Source organism: Erythranthe guttata, chromosome 14, assembly GCF_056151865.1.
Source record: "Erythranthe guttata isolate IM_541 chromosome 14, IM_541, whole genome shotgun sequence".
Classification (NCBI taxonomy): Eukaryota; Viridiplantae; Streptophyta; class Magnoliopsida; order Lamiales; family Phrymaceae; genus Erythranthe; species Erythranthe guttata.
The window spans coordinates 9,082,942-9,096,642 of record NC_142546.1 but is presented as its reverse complement, the minus strand read 5'-3'; the positions used below and the strand labels follow the sequence as shown (position 1 = coordinate 9,096,642).

The 13,701-nt window shown below is 30.0% G+C and overlaps 2 protein-coding genes across 4 annotated transcripts; both read right to left on the bottom strand.

Annotated features, from left to right (window-relative positions):
- LOC105954587 (actin-depolymerizing factor 5) lies at nt 1–2,506 on the bottom strand. Of its 2 annotated transcripts, none has more exons than XM_088813425.1 (3): nt 2,372–2,506; nt 640–899; nt 1–330 (listed from the first exon to the last, which is right to left on the bottom strand). In XM_088813425.1, exons 2-3 carry the CDS (start codon nt 885–887, stop codon nt 180–182), a joined length of 399 nt encoding a protein of 132 aa, XP_088669551.1. In that variant the 5' UTR covers nt 888–899; nt 2,372–2,506; the 3' UTR covers nt 1–179. The 2 variants fall into 2 exon arrangements, with proteins under 2 accessions (XP_088669551.1, XP_012833705.1); XM_012978251.2 differs by lacking the exon at nt 2,372–2,506 and adding an exon at nt 994–1,088.
- Nucleotides 2,136–4,499, bottom strand: LOC105954586 (peptidyl-prolyl cis-trans isomerase CYP21-1). 2 transcript variants are annotated; one of them, XM_012978249.2, is made up of 7 exons: nt 4,098–4,499; nt 3,373–3,451; nt 3,242–3,289; nt 3,107–3,130; nt 2,835–3,017; nt 2,674–2,749; nt 2,136–2,578 (listed from the first exon to the last, which is right to left on the bottom strand). In XM_012978249.2, exons 1-7 carry the CDS (start codon nt 4,182–4,184, stop codon nt 2,401–2,403), a joined length of 675 nt encoding a protein of 224 aa, XP_012833703.1. In that variant the 5' UTR covers nt 4,185–4,499; the 3' UTR covers nt 2,136–2,400. The 2 variants fall into 2 exon arrangements, with proteins under 2 accessions (XP_012833703.1, XP_012833704.1); XM_012978250.2 differs by having other exon boundaries at nt 3,373–3,448; nt 4,098–4,395.
- Between the last annotated feature and the right edge of the window lie 9,202 nt (nt 4,500–13,701).

Genomic DNA, 13,701 nt, shown 5'->3' with positions numbered 1-13,701 from the left:
TGGTAAATAGCAAGTCCCTTAGATTAGGAGAGCTATATAATTACAAAGCAATTAGCACCACATCTTAGAGGAAAAAAAAAGGGGTAACATTACCAAAAAGAAATAAAAGCATGCCTAAGTGGAATTATTAAATTAAAAGTACAATATTTCGATCTTGATTAGTAATTAATTAATGTAAATTATTTGACTCTATCCTTAATTACATCAAACCCCATCTCAGTTGGATCCGTAGCTTGCAATTCATAATGGATTCCATCTAATGCTTTTCTCAATCCATCTTTTGATGTTGCATACAGAATTTTGTCTCTAATTCTTGATCCACTTGGAGCCCTGTTCATCACAATTATTTTCGTATCACATATATTTCAATAGGGGCGTAAACGAATCGAGTCAAAACGAACATATATTTACTTAAATTTATTTGAATTTCTATCCAGTTTCGAAATCATATTTTGAGTTTGGCTTGACAAACAATCGAACCGAAAAAATATTTTAGCATTTTTTTAGTTAGGCGCATTAACAACTTATTGAACGAGAATAAATATTTAACAAATTAAAGCTCAAACGAGCTTTTAACTAAGTATCGAAAAATTGAATTTGATATTATTTTTTAGTATATATAGTGAAGTGGTAACGGACCATGCAATGAAGAAGATCTTGCTCTTGCGGCAATTGTCGACGGTGATGAAGTCGAAATCGAAGACGGCGTAGCGGCAGCCGTCCTCCGGCAAGGCGGCGGCAAGGTCGCCGTAGCATTCTCCGGCGCCGCCGACTTTGTCGACCGTCAGCATTTGAGATCTTTCGTCGATCTTGAAAACTATGTACCGATGAACCTTCTTCCACTTCATCTCCATGAACGAGTTCTTACATTCGTCCGTCACCCACATCGACGCGGTCGCCTGCGATTAACCAAAATTCAAGAAAATATATATATGTATACATAGTGATGTGTGTGTTTTTGTGTGTGAAAATGGCTGTGTTCAGTGTGTGTACCATCTTGAAAGCCATCGCCATAGATATATAATTATAGATACAAACTTTTTTGAGGTGTGAGGAGTCAACTTATTTTAGCTAATTAGCTAAGTGATGAGAATGGTTGAAATTTTATGATGATTTATATAAGATTTGATTAATGTATTTGCCACTGGTGTTGTGCAATTATTACAATTTGGCCATCTTTTTTTTGTAGATCTATGGTATGTATTATGTAATAATATATTGTATAATGGACCCAATTGTACAATATAGAGAATTTTATATATATTTGTATATATCACCAACAAATTTTTAATATTGATTATTTCATTTGATCTCATCTTGGAGAGTAATGATTGATGAATCTTACCTTAGTGAACTAATTGTTTAAAAATTGAACTTCTGGTCAAGTTTGGTTTAACCTTCTTCAGTTTATCCAATTCTTATTTCTAGAACCCAGATTAAAAAAGGAAAAAAAAAAAAAAAAACACCCTTAAAATGTTTAATAATTAGTGGATTCGAACTTCCAGGCTCTTTAAGCCTCGTTTGGCCGGTGAGATTAGTCAATATTAACTCAATAATTTGACTTTGTTTGAAGTTTGTTATCCCCATTAACTTACCAGAATCGACCGGCAAATATTATATTATCATGGCGTATTTAGACTTTTCTATTATATTATCATGGCGTATTTAGACTTGTCTTGCCTTTTATAGGGTTTGTTTTGTCAGGCGTCCCGGGGCCGATAAAATAATTGGATTTTTATTAAATTATTTAATTTTATATTGACAACCAAATGGGACCTTACTGTGTTATCATGTACCGATAATTTAACAATTTATATTTTGTTTTGGGATTAAATAAAAACTAATTATTGATATATTTCATTTCTTTGGACAAGAAAATGTTGTCTGTAAATTAAGTGAAGTGAAATCTGGTTCACCTGACGTTGATATGTTGCTTGTCTGAGAGCAGTAATTAAGCAGATGAAAATGAACAGTCACGTTTATGCACATGGGTTTATTATTTAGCTCATTACTTTATTTGTACAAAACCTCTACAAGTGATATAAAATGAAATGTTTCGTTCCGTTTTGTATTTATCAAACTTTCGTATTTTCATCGTGTCTATTCTCATTGTAAACCATACAAACGATCGACACTTATATGGAGATAAACTCGAACTTATAATTGATGTCTTGTTCGGAAATTAGGATTAAATTCGACAAATAATACAATCAAGTTTTGTCAAAAAGGTTTCATGAGACGATAACGAGACGCTGATATTTTTTTTTTCTTTCTTTAAACAAATCACAGGTGATCAAATATACAGTGATGTTGCAGTCAATAGTTTAATTAAACAAAAACGAGAGAAGGATGGAGACGAAAGAAATCTAACCGACTGAGATCTTGGATGCTTTTTATTTGTCACGTTATTGAAATTCGACTATCTTCTTCCGACTCGTTCTTCGATATTTCCCCAGAATCAGAAATGATTACTTTCTTCCTCGGCTTACCACTGTAGGTCCCGGCACTCCCCTCGATTGCGTACACTGTATCCATTCCGTCGATGACTTTGCCAAAAACAACATACTCACCATCCAACCTGTGTATTTTATTTTATTATTTATTTTTTTGATCGAAATGTGAATAATTTTCTTTTTTTTTGACCGAAATGCTACGTCGGAAAATCAGCCTTACCAGTAGGCCTTGACTGTTGTGATGAAAAACTGTGACCCGTTAGAATCGGGACCTGAATTCGCCATGGCCAGAACACCTGCAAAAGTGATTAGAAATAAATAAAATTTAATAGAAAAAGATTCTTGAAGTATTAAACAAGATACTGGAAGATGATTGTAGACCTGCATGCGAGTCTTTTAACTTGAAATTCTCGTCGTGAAAAGTGCCACCGTATATAGATTGGTTTCCTCTTCCATCTCCAGAGGCAATATCTCCACCTTGTATCAAGAATCCAGGTATAATACGATGAAATGGGGTTCGCTTATAGTGTAGAACTTTCTTATTTACGGCTTTTCCCATCTCCCCTGTTTCCAAAAGAAGACGGTTAACAAACGAGGTAAAGGATGAAGAAGAAGCCATATCAACTTGACCTAAAATTGTGAATGAAAAGTACCTGTACACAAAGCCCTAAAATTCTCTGCAAAGAAAATTGTAAATCGAAACCAGGAATTAAAGCAATGCATACAAATAAATCAAAAGTAGTCTATCGAAAATGGAGAACATTCGAGTAGAAGATAGAACACATTACCCACAGTCTTTGGCACAACTTGACCATATAATCCAACAGTAATTCTACCTGTAGATATCGAGGATTCGCAATACTTTAAAATTTATACTGCATCGAGAAGATGAAAGTTCAGCATTGATAGGTGGGTATACCTATACGTTGTTCATCTATGTCGACATCCAAAAATACGATATGGGTGATCTCGTGGACCTTTTCTGTCTTCTCTACCTGCTGGAGTTGTAAAAGACGACAAAAGTAAGAAATGGCAGCAGAATTAGGATAAAACACAACTACACGACAACTGTGTTATATATGTATGTTTAAAATCTATGGATTTTTTTTTTTCGTGATTGTTATCCTAATAATGTAGCAAACAAGATCACAACATTGGAAAATGAAAGTAACGATAAATTTTCTTTTGACAGATAAAGATAAAAGCAAGTCGGCTGAAACATAAACAGCAAAATAGAAAAGGTTAAATAAATGCAGTGTGAATTTTCATGGACTACCTACCCTAAGTTTGATTTCACATTCTATGATTCTACATATTGATTTGCAAAATGCATATTACAACGGAACTCTCAAATTCATTGATTTGCAAAATGCAAATTAGACACACACACACACACACACATACACACACACACTCACAGGCGGCATCTCAAATTCAGAAGGAAGAGAAAGCACATGAAAACAACTATCACCCATCATGTAGAAGTGCAATCAGATCTAAATCAAACAAATTGAAAATTGATAATTCAGCTCAATCATCAAATTAAACAACAAGCATCAGAATCACAGGAATTCAGAGAAGCAATAATTGCGAAAAGTTCAAAAAAAAAAAGAAAAGGTCACTGAACGGAGAAACTTTTTTTACCTGTCGAGAGAAGGAGAAAGCGAGAAAGACGAGAACTAAAGCCGCCGCGAAAATCAGCAAGCTCTTCGGCTGAATCAACGCCGGCATCTCTCTACCGTAAATCGCCGGAACAATGCATACTGTTGACAGCACAAACCCTACGATACCGACCGATTTTTCTCCGGCTTTAAGTACTAAACATGCTGCATTAAACACAAATCGAAAGCTAAATCGATAATCGTTTTCTCTCCGTGATCGAGGCAAAGAACAACAGAGACGGATTATTGCTTTTTAATTTATTTTTATTTTCATTTTTAGTGTAAATTTCACTTTCCACTTGTAATTTTATTGATATCACTTTACCCTCTCTTAATCTCGATTGCATCAATTTTTCAACCTGTATTTGAAAAATTATCTCAATGTGGTCATCGTCGTTAATTTTTCAGACTTTCAACCCTAACACCATACGATCTAAGTCTCAAAATTACAAAAAATTCAAATCTCCCAGTTTAAATAATTATAAAAATAATAAAAAAAAAAAAAATTGTGGCTGACGTCATGAACTATATGCTCTTGTTGTCTTGAATTTTTTATTATTTATTTTTTTGTTTTTGTTGTTTTTTTTTAATAATTATTTAAACTGGGAGATGTAACGTTTTGGTAACTTTATAGCTTACATCTAACGATGTTAGGGTCAAATGTGTCAAAACAAAAAACAATGGCCACACTGAGACATTTTTTCAAGTCTAGTGGGGCAAATCGATGAAATCGAGAGTATGATAACGTAAAGTGGTATCAAGACAATGTAAAAGAGGGACTTTACCCTTATTTTTATTGGTCTGATCTGTTAGCATTTGGGCTGCCACTGTTGCGCCTCTCCTTGGATAATATAATACATGCAATGGCCCACCAACTCAAATAATTGAAACCAGCCCAATGTTATAATATTACAGTTTTATTAGTTTTCTTATAGTGTGTTCAAATTTTAAACAGCTAATAAGTTTTTAAGTCTGATAAATTTATATAAAAAAATTGTCAAACACTTTAAAAGAGTTTATAAGCTTAGAGCATCTCCCATCCTTACACTATTTTTTCACCAAATTCTATTTTTTGTGGTGAAAAAATAGTGCTATCTCCCACCCGTAGCACACTATTCTATAATTTCTGACAAAATAATGTATTTGGTCTCCCACCAATTCCATCAAATTTTACACCAAATAATAAAATATTAATATTTCACCATTTTACCATTTATAGAGAATAGGATTTGGTTTGGTCTCCCATGGTATTTCACCAAATTTATTACAAAATTATAATTTTAATGTTAATTGTAAATGTAGTCTATTTTATTACCAAAATATTGATTATGAATTTGATCTTAAACAATGATTTTATTGAGTATATATTTAAAATTATGATAAATATCAAAAATTTATTGAAACATAAATGAAAATCGACTTAGATTATTGTACATATAATAAAACCACGAATAAACAATAATTATTTTCTAAAAACCTTACAACATAAATTAATCATAAAAACACTACAACATAAGTTAATTATAAAAACATTACAACATTTTTTTTGGCCAGAAAAATTATTCATTGATAACAGGGGCCTCGTTAAAATCTTGTTTGGCATAACAAGGAAAGAGTACCCCTTATTAGCAGATGAGTCTCATTCACCATTATTATCGTTATCATCTTCAACATCATCTATTTGATCACGTTTAACCCATAAATGTACTACTAATCTTTTCCTTAATTCATTATGCTCTCCTCGATTTATCAGATTTCGATGTCGACTAAGAAAATTAACATATTTTGTATTATCTAATTCTCTTGAAAGCTTAGGAGGCGGGATAGTGCATAATAATAATAATAATAATAATAATAATAATAATAATAATAATAATAATAATAATAATAATAATAATAATAATAATAATAATAATAATAATAATAATAATAATAATAATAATAATAATAATAATAATAATAATAATAATAATAATAATAATAATAATAATAATAATAATAATAATAATAATAAAAATAATAATAATAATAATAAAAATAATAATAATAATAATAATAATAATAATAATAATAATAATAATAATAATAATAATAATAATAATAATAATAATAATAATAATAATAACAATAATAACAATAACAACAATAACAATAATAATAATAATAATAATAATAATAATAATAATAATAATAATAATAATAATAATAATAATAATAATAATAATAATAATAATAATAATAATAATAATAATAATAATAATAATAATAATAATAATAATAATAATATAATAATAATAATAATAATAATAATAATAATAATAATAATAATAATAATAATAATAATAATAATAATAATAATAATAATAATAATAATAATAATAATAATAATAATAATAATAATAATAATAATAATAATAATAATAATAATAATAATAATAATAATAATAATAATAATAATAATAATAATAATAATAATAATAATAATAATAATAATAATAATAATAATAATAATAATAATAATAATAATAATAATAATAATAATAATAATAATAATAATAATAATAATAATAATAATAATAATAATAATAATAATAATAATAATAATAATAATAATAATAATAATAATAATAATAATAATAATAATAATAATAATAATAATAATAATAATAATAATAATAATAATAATAATAATAATAATAATAATAATAATAATAATAATAATAATAATAATAATAATAATAATAATAATAATAATAATAATAATAATAATAATAATAATAATAATAATAATAATAATAATAATAATAATAATAATAATAATAATAATAATAATAATAATAATAATAATAATAATAATAATAATAAGGGTCTATTAGATATAACCCCCTTAAACATTCAAACAATAGGGGTAGACCCAAATTTAAATTTGCCATTTTGATAAAAGCCCAAGCTTTTCGTAATTACATAATTACCCTCAATCAAATCCCACAAATCCCGTTACTTTACCTTTTGAAATAATATCAAATCCTTCGGCCCATAGTTGATTAACGAGATGCATAGTCGAATTACATCTGTATTAATATACTATCCCATATCATTTAATAAACTATCCCACTGGTATAATTTTACTATGGATCTCGTTAATCGACTATGGGCCGAAGAATCATCAAAACCCTAGATTTGAGAAGTGACGGCGGCGGATTTGTTTTTAAAATTAATAGACTATCTCATATCTTTTAATAGACTATCCCATGTATCTAATTCGACTATGGGTTTAGTTAATTGACTATTGGAAAAATAATAATATATATGGAAACTGAATAATATGTTTGTTTGAAATACTAATCAATTAGGGTAATTTTCCTTATTATATGAAAACGATTAGGGTAAATAATAATATATATGAAAAAATAATAATATCTATGGAAACTGAATAATATGTTTGTTTGAAATACTAATCAATTAGGGTAATTTTCCTTATATCATGTAATAGACTATCTTATTGATCTAATTCGACTATGGATCTCGTTAATTGACTATGGATCCCGTATTATTCAACCACATATAGTATATTAATAATTTCAATATAGTACATTAATCTGCTATGATAGTATATTACGGTTATAGTAGTGATATGAAATTGTGTTACAAACAATATACCACTGAAATGATAAGAACATTGAGAACAACACCAACGTAAAGTATTCCACATAACCAATAAAATAGTACATTAATAATCTCATAATTTCAATCTAGGGTTTTGATTAAATACATAAAACACATCATAACAAAATCAAACCAATATGTCGAGTTAAAAAACTCTAGTACATTAATAATCTCATAATAGTATAATAAAATGAAAATGGTAGTATCATACGGTATTCATAATAGTATACTACTGTATTACAACGGTTTAACACTTAACCGAAGTTACCGAGCCATTACATCGTAAACACCTCTTTATAGCAACCAACCCACCAAACCTCAACAAAATCCGTACGAAATTCGCCATCGAAAAAACCTAAAATCATGAAACAAAATAAAAAATGCAGAATACTAAAAAATGATTAAATAGACTGCAAATACATTTGAATGATAATACATTAATATCATCAAAAATAAACTTAAAATGCAAAATCCATACGCTAAATTAAAAAAAACTATGAACTATATTTTAATGTACTACCCAGCACACTTAAATCGGCTGTTATAAACAAATAAACCAACTATCGATCGGGATAAAAACATGAACTCGACCACAGCGGACAATTATTCGGATTATTGCATAAACCAACTACGAAGCTCATATAAAACAACTCTGGTCCGATCTGCGTGAACCATCCTCGGCTAAAAAAAACGATATATATATGACGGAATAATTTTGTTAAAAAACGTTCTGCTTAATATAATCAAGTATCAACACAATTCTTAAAAATTTCTAACCACCGTAAACGACAATCATGGACATTGAGCAAAAAATAAAAACGAATAACGCATTCATACCCGCTTAACAACGTCCAACAACAAACGCTCAAAAATCGATCATATTTCCACGACGGTGCAGAAATCTTCAAAGACGATAAAACCCGCTGGAACGATGAAGAGAATCTTCAAAAAATATTGTACACGATTTGATATAACGGCCAATGATCTCACGTAAATTTATTCCGTGATTTTAGGCAACGTATCTGCAAATCTCAAATCACGTATTAAAGGAAATAAATGTCGTTTAATAATAAAACAGGGGTATTAAAGGGAAATTATATAATATATTTTGCCAAGTTGGCAAAATTGGGTGTATCTCAAAAAGGGGAAAAAAAATTGGATCTACCTCATTAGAAAATATGAATAAGGGGGTTTTCCCTAATAAACCCTAATAATAATAATAATAATAATATTTTACATTTTGAAAACTAATTCACTAATTAACACTAATATATTTACTATAAATATATTTATAAGTTGATAATCACATGAAATTAGTTAATATAATAATTGTATAAGCTAATTATAAAATGGTGTTAATTACACCAAATCCTATTTTCACTTCTATATGTGATAGAAAAAATAGGATTTGGTGGAAAAAAATGGTAAAATGGTGGACGGGTGGGAGATGAAAATTTCTTCACCAAAATATTTGCTCAAAATATAGGATTTAGGGATATAATGATATAGAGTTTGACCAGGGTGTGAGACTAAACTAAATTACTATAATTTTAGATGTAATGGTGATTTAGAGATTTAGATTGGGAGATTAAAAACACCTGAATTAGATGATAATTATAGGATTTGGTGATGGGTGGGAGATGCTCTTAGCCAAACACCCTCTAAAACTTCAAAACTAAGAATTTATTTGGTCGTTGTTTCCGATGTTGATTAAGTAATTGACTAATCATTTTTTTGTTTTCTTAGGGGAAAGTAATTGACTAATCTATAATTAATTAAATTGAGAATTTTGTGGGTGATACAAGAAACCCTTACTATACGTTATAAGTTTACTTATCAAACTGAAACACTAACTCTTATCAAACTAAATCACACATACACGGCATTACAATATCTATAAATGTAGGTGTATATCTATACTATATACGTAAATATTATCTTATATATAAAAGAAATAAACGCTGGGCAATTCTAAAAAACTCTAATGATAATTCTGTAAAGAATCCTATCCTAATGATACTTGTGTAATTATTTATTTTTAATATTTTTTCTCTACTAATTTTCTAACTATAATTTTAAAAAAAATATTAATCTCCTATTTTTTATTAATATATCTCAAATCTTATCTTAATATGTAAAATTAAAAAAATCTAATGTTATATAAAATATGAATAATACTACATTATTAAATTTTACTCTGTTAGTGTGCTATATTTTCTTATTATGTATTAAATTGATTATTTATTTATTACTTTTGAAATAATATTCCGTGCATTGCACGAGAAAAAAAATGCTAGTTAATATAAATAAAAGATACTTTTTTATGTATATAATTTTGTTTTGGTGGTAATGTATTTTAATTTGAAGAGAGAACTTGTTGGAATTATGTTAAGTGACTTTAAATTATTGAAATAAAATCTAAATTGTAAAATTTACATTAAATTGAATTTATTCAATAAAATCAGCGAATCTAATATTATGACTAAATTTGCCTTTTACATTCTTCGGAATATAATTAGACTAATAAAAAAAACGAAACCATACGACAAAATCATGACAGTGATTCCAATACATAAGATGACATTTTACATGTTATAAGAAAAAACGAAAAGAAAACGCGTCTTCCCACTTGCATAACATTGCCAAAATGTATTTCGTTTTCGAGCGAATTCAAAAATTAAAAAGAAAAGAAAAAGGGTATTTTCCTATTTTGAATTATTTAAAAAAATTCTCTTATTATAACTTTATCAAAATAGAATTCATAACAATTAAAATAAATATAAAGTGCCGAATGAAAAAGAAAAAAATATCTTCTTGTTTTTTGTATTGTGGGAAACATACAAACATAAGACTTATCAAAAAAAAAAAACAAAAACATACTAATATGCCTATTGGCCCAGTTCAATAGACACATATTTACTGGACCACAGGCTCAATTTAATAGCTACTTTTACGAAGGCCCAATCACACCCAAAAAAAGTTGGGCTCAATAAATTAATCTCAGCCCAATCAATAAAGTATAAATAGAACTTATATTCATTTAATGAAGGTACGCATTTTATTATTTGATCACTCACTCTACAAAAATTCTCTCAGCTATTATTGATTATCCGGACGTCTAACTTGAGCGTCGGAGGGGTTTCCGCCGGATCAACCCCCGGCTTAGATTACGTGTTTTCTATTCGCAGGATCCTTGAGTAAATTAAAGTTTTTAGGACTATCTAGCTCGTGAGCACGTGACCTACTTTGCTCTCCCAGCTTCAACACTCCAGATAATTTATTTCTTACATCATCATTTTGGCGCCGTCTGTGGGAACGCAAACCAAATCACGTAGCCAAGATCCTCTTGAGTCATTCACTCAGAGAGAGAATGACACTGCTAACAACCTCCCAGTTCGAGGAGGCTCTGGCTTGCCACCTCCTCCACGTGCTCTGGATCCACCACGCGAGGTTCAGGTGATTCCCCCTCGGGACCCACCACTCGCCGATCCTCCACTACAGGCTCCACCTCTACTTGCTTCCCGAACGATTCAAATAACCGAGGAGGCACTCCAACGAATGATAACAGAAGCTTCTACTCGCGCCGCCACTGATGCGGTGGCACAATACATCACCACGATGGCAGCAAACGCTCCCCCCGCGATCCCAGCTAATGCTCCACCCGCAATGCCACCCAGGGTACAGCAACCAGCCCAGAATAACGACAATCGAATAAGTGTATCCTCATCCACCTCAGATCCACGGTCCCGGATGCAGCTATCTACCAATCATAGGGAGCCACAACCCAGACAGCAACTCCACCATTCACTCCAACGGGGTGATGCGTCTCCACGAAGAGCTCATATCTTTAATGAAGGGGACGAGATAAATAGTAGAGTATCTCGCCAAAACCAGTTCCCTAGAGTGAACAACCCAATTGACGGAAGAGCGCCAGTCCTAGTGTTGGCCGAAAACCTACACGCAAGTGCACGTATCGTACAAGTAATATAGTAGACTAAAAGTCTGGATATCGATCCCACAGGGAATATTTAATTATCTAATCCTAGACGCTAAATTCTACCAATTATTATCAAGTCCACCCTACACAGTCGAATTTTAGAGAGAATTAACTAAATTAAACTAAATTAAAAGCAAGCAAAAACAAGAAAGCAATTTAAAACAAAAATTCAATCAAGATAGCAAGCCTAGGATTTTATTCTTCCCCCATGTGATTATTACTCCCCCAATTCCTTCAATTATGCAAGTAATTAACCCGAATTATTAACCTGAGATGCTAAATTAATCATAACCCGTTTCCGCGTGTATTACGATTCTAATACCCTAGATTCAATTACTGTATTCCTACGCAATTAATTCTAGAACATAGCATTAAGCATAAATCTCAATAATGGCTACCTAAGAGATTAACTATATTCCTATGTTAATACCACAAAGGCTCTTCTACTACAGTTCTAATTATTAACCCGATCTTCCGGTTCATGCGATTAACAATAACATAAAAGCACATAAAGTGGCCAGTTTCATGAACTTAATAAAACAAGTAGAAGAAATAATCTGGAATTAAAAATTGCATAAAATCGTGGAAAAGGGTTCATAAATCCCACATAGGGTTCCAAATAAAATCCTAGAAATAAGAAAATTAGCTACTCATGATTAAAGCAAAAACGCAAATAAAATAAGTCATAAACGATAAATCTATGCTTAGAGTCTTCGAATTCTTCGTCTTCGTTATTACTTTGTTTCTCTCCAAATTGCGTAAAAAGAAGATCACCAATTGTGTGCTTGGGTTGGTCTTATATAGGATGAAGAACTTGGGGAAGAAGGCAGTTTCCTTGTGCATTTAAAATTCCTTTACTCCGCAGCTTCGGAGTCTCGGACGGGGGTCCCACAATTTGAACTAAAACTCGGACGGGGTCCGAGCTTTAAATCTTCAGAATTTTGATTTTTTCACTTTTGACCCATATTTTTTCCAAAATTGCAGTTTTGACCCCATACTTTTCCAATTCTTCACTTTGTACCTAAAATACAATAAATCAACTTTTTAAGCACCAATTATCGTTAAAAAACACCAAAAGCTCAAATAAATAGATACGATAAAGTGTAAAAATATACACTTAACACACCCCCAAACTTGAACTTTTGCTTGTCCTCAAGCAAAATCTACCAATAAGCAAATAACTCAACTATAACATCTCATCACATAGATCAATGATCAACTTCACGTTTTCAGAACTTGTAATTATAATGACAATTCTTAGGCATTTGCAAGCTCAAAATTCAACAACACTTAGTCACTCACCATTACCAAAAACCACAATTCATACAATTGCTTCAAGCATCCAATATTTGCAAATTAAAGATAGAAAGAATTTATACTTACATGCATATGCTTGACTCCAAATACTCACCAAATTATTCTACTCTACTAATATCGAACATTAAGCTATTGGGATCATTGGGGCTTTGTGGCTTTCAATTGTTAGGCTCTTTGGTTCGATGTAGGAAATATGGGTATATGTGGCTATTCTTCTTGAATTGAGGTGATTACGCCAAAATTTGAAAGATAGACGTTTGAAACAATGAATTCACCTCTAAGGACTTTAATAAACTCGATTCTCAAAAGTTCAAAAGTCTCCACTTTTGCTTTTGAGGCAATGGATCGAGCTTTCAAAACAATTCAACAAATAGTCCTTACTTCTCCCTTCTAGTCTCTTCTTCTTCTTTTTTTTTTGTTTTTTTAATATATATATAAAAGTATATATATTTATCTCTTTTTTTTTTTCCTTTTTTTTCTTCTTTTTTTTCAAAGAAGAAGAAAGACCTTATAAAAAATTTCGATCGAACTTCAAGGGTTAATTTTTCAAGAGTCTCCACTTTTCTACCTTATACACATTGCTAAAAGAAAGAACACCTTTTCTCCG